A 10,021-nucleotide genomic window follows, 5' to 3' on the forward strand; every position below is an offset into this window, starting at 1 on the left:
ACTGCCAGGGATGGGGCAGCCACAGCTTCTCTGGGCACCCTGTGCCAGCGCCTCAGCACCCTCACAGGGAAGAGCTTCTGCCTAATGTCTAATATCTAAACTTGTGGAAGAAGCCTCTTCTGGGCACTGCTGGCACCGTGTCCTGACCACGCTGTGTCTCTTTTGCTTTTGGTTCACCCCAGGGAGCGGAAACACGGTGGCGATCGACCTGATTGTTCAGCACGTCCACAGCCAGCTGGAGGAGGTAAGATCTGCCTGGTCCTCTGGGTGCTAACAGTGGTGGCATTGCAGGAGGCAGTGCTCTGGGTGCCACGGTCATGGCCTGGCTTCCCCCCGTGCTCCAGGCATGTCCCCAGGACCTCCTCCCGGCCCTGCTCCCTCTGTTTCAGGGAAGGAGGCTGCCTTCTCCCTGTGCTCGGGTTAGTGCGGGGCTCCTCTGGTCCAGCAGCAGCTTCCTTCCCTCCCTTCGAGAGCAGGTCATCTGGGGACAATCCAACCATCCTCCAGTGATGTGCCCTCCCTGGGTGCAGCCCTCCCGGGGCCAGCATCACCCCAAACCCTGCAGTACTTCAGCTCTCTGACTTCTCTTCACCCCACTGCAGACACTGCTGCAGTCTTGCCAGCCAAGAGCCCACTTTCCACACTTCTACCCATGGGGTTCAAACCCCAAAGTCTTGTCATGTTTGACACTCAGCCTGAGCCCTGATCCATCACTGGCTTTAACAAGTCTTCTGGGTGTCCTGGGCCAGTCCTGACCAGTGGGACCCTTGGTCAAATGATGTGGTTGTGAGTTGCTGTTCCCTGAGCAGCAGAACCTCCTGCCCCATGTTTGTAGCTTGGATGTTTCAGTGGTGGAGATGCTCAGAGTGATGGAAGGAGTGTGACCTGAGGTTGGATGCACCTGAAAGTAAAGGGCCTGATTCCTGCAGGGCTTTTCTGAGCCCCCAGACAGCAGGAGCTGCTTGGCCCCTGGATGGGAGCTGGCAATGGCAGCGTCGTGCCTCCCAGTGCCGCAGGGAGGGACCGCTCTTAGGCAAAGGCATCTTGGCAGGACCCCATCCTGGAGCATCCCGCTCCTTCCAGCTGCCTGGACTTACAGCACTAAGTGCTGGCAGGTTGGGAAGTTGGCTTTGAAACTCTAGGTCACGGGAGCAGAGATCAGAACCTTGGCGTTGTCAGTAGCACCGGGATGAAGAGGGCACAGGCCAGGAAATGGGAAATGGATGTTGCACCCATCCTCTGGGATCCGGCCAGGAAAACTCATGGCTGGACACTGCAGCCAGCAAACACAGCAGCTCCTCCCCAGGGTGCTGCTGTGAGGGGCTGGCTTGGGGGGGGCTTTCATTTACCTGGGGAGGGGAAGAAGGGGAAAAGGCTACATGTGAATGCAGGAAAATATTCCTATTTCTCCTTTTCTTTTATCTTGAATCGACCCTGGTGTTGACAATGCTTAATACCGGTTGCATTGTGTCTTTGTGTTGCTGCCGCAGCGTGAACTCAGTGTCAGGTAAGAGCCCCTAACTCTGTCCTGTCTGTGCAGCCAGAGGCATTTCCAATGCCAGGCACTGCTTGGCCTAACCCTGACCTGCAGCCGAGACCGAAGCTGATGAACAGCCGCCTTGTCCTTGTCTTTGGGACCAGCAGGGATAAGGCTGCTCCCCAGGGATGTATTCGTCCTGTGAGGGCTGAGCCCTGGAGCTGGGGCAGGGCCAGGTTTGTGAGCTGGGGGCCCACAAGAAGGGAGATGTGCATCCTGGGATTCTCTTTTGTTTCCCATCATCCTCTAAGATGAACAGTTGTTCGGAGCCACTCTCCATCCCTGAGGATTAACTATCATTAAACATCCATTAATAGATCAGCCAACGTGGCTCGAGGGTGGTGGGAGCCCTGGATCCTCCCTGTGTGCAGAGGTGCTCAGCTCCAGGTCTGATGACACCCAGCTTCAGTGTGGGGAGAGGTACCTGCTTCCCTGCAGTGTCTAAAGGCCACACAGCACCTGCTTGGGGTCTAAGAAAACACTTGTGCCCTGATCCAGCAGGATTCTAGTTCGGCAGTGTCTGCGGGTGGGTGCTATACAGTACATGTTGATTTACTCAACCTCTTCAGCGTGTGGATCCTGGTGGGATTTCAGCTCTCTTGCTTCCAGGTATTTTTGTAGGAAGCAGAGGGGATGCATTACTGCAAATGGGTTTCCATTTAGATCTCCATCGCTGCACAGAGACACTTAAGTAACCCTAAAATTTACATTTGCCCTACAAGAAGCTTTTCAAATACGTAAGAGGAGCAGGAAAGGGCTTGACTTACTTCTGCTCCAGCCGTTCGTGTCCTAGACCAGGCAACTGGGTGCTGCATTTTACTGCTGTTGGCTTGTCTAACACCAACATGGGGCCTGACACTTCCATACAAACAGTGGGAGCTTCCCTGTGTGTCTGCAGGGCCAGGTGGGAACGTGCTTTTTAGGGTGGAAAAGAGTCTGTTCCTTTAAAAATTGCAGGAATAACATGAAGAGGGTAGACTAATGTGTGTGCATATATATATATATATGTGTGTGTGTGTGTATATACTTGTGTTATATATATACACACATATATAAAATTCCTTTCTCTCCAGTGATTCTCCTCTTTAATCAAAGTGCACTCAGTACAGGTGACCTTTTGGTGCACTTAAATCAGGTATTTTATAGCATGTCAAGTAAGGATTGGTAGTTTCAGGATAGCGAGTTTGGAATGGGAACTCTGACCTCCAGAAATAACTCTGTGATAATCACAGCCAGTGTTTTTATATTCTAAGCCTCATGGTTTCTATTTATGCCTCTGTCATAAAGTCTGGGAGAAACATCCCTGCAAAACAGTCTGGTTTCACTCCTGGAGCAGCTTTTACTGCTGCTGTGGTTTTCCATCCGCTCCTCTGTGCTCCCAAGAGGAGGGAGGTGGATGGAGACGCATGTGAAGTGAGATGTGCTTGGCAAATGTGGGCCTTTTCATCTAGAACAGTTCCCTGTCCTCTTGTCTTGAATGGCTTCATCTAAATGTCAGGGTTGTTGCTCTGATGTCACCGCCTTTTGGTGGCCCTGGGGATGCAGTGAGGCCTTTGCAGCTGAATACAACCGGGATGCTTGGATCTGGTCCCAGTCCGGGGTGCTTCTCTGGTCCTTGTGCTCCTGGCTGAGAGCGTGGCTGGGACAGGCAGGGAGCTCCTCTCGCTCATTCCCAGCTGATCAAATGGGTGAATTCTGAGGAGTTTGAGGAAAGTGGTGCCATTCCCTGGATCTGCAGCCTTGTCCTCCTGTAACTGCTGGCTGCTGAGGAACATCCTTGCCTGCCTCTGTATTCCCTCGGGACACAGGTCAGACCGTAGTGTCCTGGCAGTTGGGATATTTCTTGCCCAGCTTCCCACATGTTCAGCCGTGTAATTACGATGTACTTACATGCAGGCATTCCCTCCCCATCCGTGCCCAGGTGAGTATTTCTCCTGGAGCAGCCCAGCCACCGGGACACAGCGCTCCCAGCCGGCTTCCATCCCTTCTGCCCTATTGCAGCAGCCAGCCCAGCTCCCGGAGCCAGAGCTCTTTTCAGCCCATTCCCCTCTCCCATCACTCTTCCCCCCTTGCCAAGGTCTGGATGAGCTTGGCATAGCCTTTGCCAATTGTGTCTTTAAATATCAGCCCGTAGCGCAGCTTAATAGCCCTTGTTTGAAATGTCAGCCCTGAAAGCCAGCCGCTGTACGTGTTTGAAATGCCTTGACTGCATTAGCTCCTTTGTAGCTGGATGTCTCTTGTCTGCTTCCTGCTTGATAGCATGCTCAACAAAGAGCTGAGGATGTTCCCTGAAGCCTTCCTGAGAGGTGGTCACCCCTTTCTCTCTTCTGTTTCTTTCTTTCTTCTTCTTTTTTTTTTTCCTTCAGAGCTTTTGTTCTGGGGGGAAAAAATAAGTTTCCAAAGTGAAACGTATTCTTGACGTGCTCAGTGCTGCCCGGCTGAACTTTCCATCGCGGTCCTGCCGGGCAGGGGTGGGGACAGGAAGCATCGCTCTCAAACCAGGCTGCCTGCAGGTCGTGGTGGCAGCGACCTGCTCCCTCCATCCCTCCCAGCACGGCTGGACATGGGGTTTCCCCACCGGCAACATGGCTGTAGTGGGGTGACTGAGCTCTTCTCTCTGCCTCAACCATCTCCAAGGGATGGAGATCCCAGGGCAGGCACGCAGGGGAAGGACGTTCTTCCCTCCCTGTTCAGAGCCAGGTTTCTCCCTGTGTTCCCAGTGCTCTCGGCTCTGAGGCTGGAGCAGATCCTGTCTCCAGGAGGTGGGCACCCACAGGCGGTTTGCGTGGACGCAGGGCAGGTTGGATGAAGGTTTTGTGAGCTTGGCCTTGAGCGCCTGTGGTTGCTCTGGGATTGCAGAACTTCCCTCTGGGCTCCGAGAGCTGCAGCCGGGGACAATGTCCCTGCCAAGACTCCAGGGTGGTGAGAGCGGACAGAGCCGGGAGTGGAGCCATGGAGAGCAGCCGTGACATGACTTGGTCACCAAGGGAGGAGCGCTGGGGTCTGTGCGGCGATGAGGAAGGTCCAGGAGCCATAGATCAGTTGGGGCCTTTTTCCCCCCCTTTGACTAATGACGGTGCTTTTTCCTTTGTTTCATGTCATGTTTGTCCCTCTCCCCTTAAACTCTCGTGTCTCCTGTCTTGTGTCCCCTGAACATCCCTCCCACCTGGTGACCAGAGGAAGCTGCGCTGGGATATGTGAGGAGACAAACGCTAACGGCAGGGTTTTTGTTGTGCCCCTAACACCACGAACGGGGGCGAGGGCTGGAGGAATGGGGACTAGGGCTGTGAACCGCGGCACTAACCCGGGCAGATGCCTCACAGGGTCCTGCTTTGCTGGGGCTGTGCAGACCAAACCAGGGAGGGGGGACAGGACAGAGCATCTTTATCCCAACCCCAACAATGGGACCTGCTGCTGTTCCCCCGTGGGGATGCCCACAGCGCTAAGTGCTTCCCTGCTGTCAGAGCAGGAGAGGGGCTCTGGTGGGATGCTGTGACATGGACCTGGCGGTGATGGAGGGGAGAGGTGCCCATGGGAAGCTCAAGGCTGTGATGGGTGGGAGACAATCCCGTGGGCTACAATAGAGCTCCTCTAGTTTGGGCATCAGCTCTTTGTCACCTTGGCAAGCCCATCAGGGCCACGAGCGTGTGGCTTTGTGCTGGGGGGTCAATCTCTGCCCCGCTAGAAGACGGCAGCCCCACGGCAGGCTAATCTCTGCCCCGCTAGAAGCAGGCAGCCCCAGTGCAGGCTCCATCCTCTACCAAAGGCAGGGCTCGTGTCCTCACCTGCCGCATGGTTCTGCATCCCTGGGCTGTGTTTCGGCAGGGCTGCGCCCCAGGTCTGGCAGAGGGAAGGCAGGAGGGCTGCCAGCAGCACGTCCCTGGCGCGGGAGCACCTCGGGGGGCAGCTAACCCGGGTTGTGGTGACTAACAGTGAGCTCGCTCCACTGGCAGCAGGTCCAGGGCCTTGAGGGCTGCTTGTCCCAGGCAGGCGGTGGGGTCCGCGGGCAGCGGGAGCCTGTGCTGGGAACACAGCCCATCCCGAGCCATGAGCTGCCACGGCTCTCAGGAGCGTTCCCTGCATGGAGGCTCTTTGATGCCACACAGGACCGGAGCTGGCAAAAGCAAGGAGCCCTTAAGTCCCCACAGGCCTTGGGAATGTCTCGTTTGGTGTTGGTTGGCCAAGACCAGGAGATGGCTATGTGGATGGAGGCCTCAAGTCACCCAGCTCCGCCCTCCTCCATTCCTACCAGTCATCTTCTCTGTCTTCTTCTCCGCTTGTGTGCCTCTGTGTGTGTGCAATTAATCCAGGTTTCTGCTTGATTTGAGTCTTAATCACCTGGTGCTTTCGTCTGTTTGCTCCCTTCTCCTCCCCAGCATCTCTCTGAGCGGGATGCAGCCGCTGGCACGTGTGTGATCTGACGTGTGGCTTTCGGACCCCAGCCCTCCTCCCAGACAAAGTTGCTTGTCCATCCTGCCCAGCCCTGTAGAAGCCAAGTAGATGTGACCTTCATCTCATTACAGCCGCTCTCAAAGAGAGAGGTGACTAATGGGGCTCCATTGTGCGCTTCCCCGTGAATGGTGTTCCCTTGATCCAAGAATAGCTCCACTATTAGTTATGTGGCGCTGAGTCACACAGAGCCAGCCCTGGCCAGCCAGAAAGTCTTGAAGCTGTTCCTAATTTGGTGTCAATTCTGTCCCTGAATGGACCAGGCGCTCTCTGCAGTGGTCTCATTCCTGGCTCCACGTTGAGCCGTGTGCCAGCGCCGTGAGCCCGGCTCCTGTCCTGTTCCTGGGGAGACTTGTAGGACAGAGACAACCACAGCAGCTCCTCCTCACCCCGCCAGTTCAGGACCCACCACCACGTATAACTCTGGAGCAGGAGAAAGGTTTGGTTTTACCTTCCGCTTCCTTCCCAGCCAGTGGAAACCACGGTGGGTCACAGCTGCCCAGCAGAAGGGCAGGTCCTTGGTCCACAGGGTCCCTCTGGCTCCACCGACCACCCGCTGCCTGCCCCATTCACAGGAGCAGGTCCCTTTGCCATCGCAGGGGACCAGGCAGGGCTGGATGGCCTTGGTGCGCGTTTGCAGTGTGAGATGACATCTGGGAGGATGGCTCTGGCTGTGTGCTGTGCTCCAGCCTTCCCCAGGCTCCTTCTGACCGTGTGTTTGGTTTTCAGGGCCGCCCTGGCCTCAGCCCACCAGTGCCACCCCCTTCCTCAGACCCTCAGCGTGCTGAAGAGCACCCCTCAGGTGAGGGGCATGCACACCATCATCAGGTAAAGCCCCCATCACCGCGGCCGCCTGGGCTGGGATGGGGCTGGGCTTGGGACTCCCAAATCCACCTTGTGCAGCCTGGGGCCATGGGACAGGGCAGATGGTGGTGACCCCTTAGTAATGGAGCTGTGCTGAGACTGCTCCATGGTCTTGCCAACAGTTCTTCTGCTTTCTGCCTTAAAACTGCCACCCCGGTTCCCATGGGTGCCGTGCAAGCAAGACACTGGGGGCCGGACAAGACGGGGGTTGCCCTTGTCCACACAGCCCCTGGCCTCTGTCAGCATCTCCCGGGCACACTTTGGTCCACAGCTTACGGTGCCTTCCCCTCCCCTCTAGGAACAAGGAGACCAGCAGAGACGAGTTCATCTTCTACTCGAAGCGGCTGATGCGGTTGCTGATTGAACACGCGCTCTCCTTGCTCCCGTTCCAGGTGGGTTCAGGGCTGTACCTGAGAGGCACCAGGCGCTGTGATTCCTCTCCCAACCCTAACCCTTAACTGTCAGGGAGCTGGTGCTTCTCCTCCAACCTTACCCAGGTACCAGCCCTTTCCTCATGGACTGGAAGGAGGCTCCGCTTGGCCGTGGAGCCAAGGCACGGCTCTGGGAGGCTCCTCTGAGAGCCACATCAGAGCCCCAGGTAATGCTTCTCACATGGTTTTTGTAGAGCTGCACAGTCCAGACCCCTCAGGGACAGGACTACGAAGGGAGGACATACAGTGGGAAGCAAGTAAGTGGAAGCAAAAAGTACTATTTAGACCAAAAAGAACTATTTCAGACCACCTTTTGTTTGAGGTGTCAGAACTAGGTCTTCAAGGTCCTTTCCAACCCAAACCATCCTGTGATGCTATGATTATACCCTGTGGGGTCGCGTTGAAAGCCATTTGGATGCAGGGGCAGGACAGCCCTGGCTTCCTGGGGCTTCCATCAGGCCTGGGTTTGGTGCCTGCTGTCGTGAGTACGATACAGGTTGGTGGCCAAGGTGCCATCAGCAGCATCCCTGCGCCACTGTCGGCTTCCTACTGTGGGAGGGAGCCTGAACCGGGAGCGACACAGCGCTCTCGGAAGGGATGTGCTTTGGGGCTGCCCATGAGACTCCCCCATGTCATGCGGGTGCTGTGCAGCCCCCACAGCATCCCGTGACCTCGGTGTGTGCTGCAGATCACCGGGGTGTCCATCCTGCGCGCGGGTGAGACCATGGAGCCGGCGCTGCGCGCGGTGTGCAAGGACGTGCGCATCGGGACCATCCTCATCCAGACCAACTGCAACACGGGCGAGCCGGAGGTAAAGCCCTGGGTGCCTCGGGCAGCTCCTGGCGCTGTTCTCCCTGCCAGGGGTGACTCAGGGATTTCCTGAGAGCTCTTCAGCGATCTGAGTGCTGGTCCTGGCAGGCGGTGAGTGCTTTGAAAGCTTCTGAAGTGGCCTTTGCCAGCAGGGTTGTGCGTGCAGGGGCTGCTTTGTTGTCCAAGTGCTTGCACCAGCGCCTGGCTCCGAGCTGGCAGCCGGGGTCTGAGAGGCAGAGATGCGGGAAGGAGCCCTCACCCCTCCGAGAGAAGGGCTCGGGGGGTTCCGCTCGCCTGCAGCCTCTGAGCTGCTCTTTTACCCCTGCCCAGCTCCACTACCTGCGGCTGCGCAACGAGTCATCCTGATGGACTGCACGGTGTCCACGGGCGCAGCAGCTATGATGGCAGTGCGGGTGCTGCTGGTATGGAGAACATCGGGAGCGCTGCAGGGAAAGGGGGCTTGTTCCCAAGCGATGTGCAGAACTCCGGCCACAGCCATGCTGAGGGGCTGTGGGATGAAACTGGCTCCGCCGTGGGAAGGAGGGTGTGATGGGGGACAGCCCAAGCTGGGGTGACGCTGTAACCACGTGCTGACCAGGTCACCCCTTCCTTGTGTAGTAACAGATGGGGTTTAGTTGGTTTCTTGGTCCTGTGGCCAGTAACCCCAGCTGGCCACAGAGGGGAGGAGAAGACGTGGTTCCAAGAGGGCCACTGAGTGCTTAGAGTGCTGCTTGCTGGAGGAACGGGCCATAAAGTTCCTTAAATACCCCTACCCCAACGTGTCTCTGTCTTTATGTAGGATCATGATGTCCCAGAAGACAAAATCTTCCTCCTCTCCCTGCTGATGGCGGAGATGGGTGTCCACTCAGTCGCCTATGCTTTCCCTCGGGTGAAGATCATCACCACGGCTGTGGACAAGAAGGTGAATGACCTATTCCGGATAATCCCTGGCATCGGTGAGTATTTGGGCAGGAATGACCTGTTCCAGGAGGGGTTTGGTGCTTCTGGCCCACTCACCAAAGGACGTGAAGCCCTGGTTGTCAGCAGCAGCTTAAGTCTGGCCTTATTTGACCTGGGGACCCACTGCCTCTCCTGGGTCCTGCTGCCTTGTGGGTGTTGGGATCGATGCAGCCGTAGCCTTGTTGGCAGAGGGAGCTGCTCCATATGGGCCTCCCCCAGCCCCAGATGGAGAAGCCGGGCTGGGACATCGGGAGCAGACCTGTGCCTACCTCATTCCCTGAGCCTTCAACAAGCTCTTCCAAAACAAGCTCATTGTGTTCTTCTGTCCTCACCTCTGCTGTGCCAGGAAACAGCCCTGCCAACGGGTGCTCACAGCCTCCGGGCTGCTCCAGTTCTGCTGCTGCACCAGCTCTGGTGCTGCTCAAGCTGTCAGATAAACCTGCTCTTGTTCCCCTGCCTGCTGGGGCAAGGACACGCTGGAGGATGGGTCCCGGGGCTCCCTGCACTGTGACTGCATCTCCCTTCCTCCCCACAGGGAACTTCGGTGACCGGTACTTCGGCACGGATGCTCCTCCGGACTGGAGCGACGATGAAGATGCTCTTAGCACTTAGCTGGAGGTGGAGATGCCACACGGGCCAGGCAGCTTCAGCAGCGCACCTTAACCCCTTCGGTCCATTGCAGAGTTCTCCTCCCTCCTCACCAAGCATAGATATTTTTTTCAGATCTTACATTGGAGATGTAGGGCCTATTTTTTCAGAGAAACACAAATCTTAGTTTGACTTCGTGTCCCAGCATAGAGTGGAGGTAATTTATTTTAATTTAAATACTTGCCTATATATAACTTATTGCAGAGATTTTATAAAGGAAAAGAATAAATTTTTTTTCTCTGGTTTTTCTTGAATGGAGCCATTCCTCATCATTTCCATGAAGGATTCGCAGCCCTGGGGGGGGAGATGCTGTGGGCGGTGG

At 56.4% G+C, this 10,021-nt stretch overlaps 1 protein-coding gene across 1 annotated transcript in view; it reads left to right on the forward strand.

Annotated features, from left to right (window-relative positions):
- Positions 1-9,952, forward strand: part of LOC104408627 (uridine-cytidine kinase-like 1) — a 12,772-nt gene extending 2,820 nt beyond the window's left edge. Inside the window, 10 exon segments of the mRNA XM_010018278.1 lie at positions 183-244; positions 1,491-1,507; positions 6,716-6,814; positions 7,149-7,242; positions 7,476-7,538; positions 7,970-8,092; positions 8,422-8,437; positions 8,440-8,513; positions 8,891-9,047; positions 9,587-9,952. Of these exon segments, the coding sequence (XP_010016580.1) occupies positions 183-244; positions 1,491-1,507; positions 6,716-6,814; positions 7,149-7,242; positions 7,476-7,538; positions 7,970-8,092; positions 8,422-8,437; positions 8,440-8,513; positions 8,891-9,047; positions 9,587-9,663 (782 nt within the window). The 3' untranslated portion in view covers positions 9,664-9,952.
- Positions 9,953-10,021: the final 69 nt, after the last annotated feature.

Source organism: Nestor notabilis, unplaced genomic scaffold (assembly GCF_000696875.1).
Source record: "Nestor notabilis isolate BGI_N333 unplaced genomic scaffold, ASM69687v1 scaffold20367, whole genome shotgun sequence".
Classification (NCBI taxonomy): Eukaryota; Metazoa; Chordata; class Aves; order Psittaciformes; family Psittacidae; genus Nestor; species Nestor notabilis.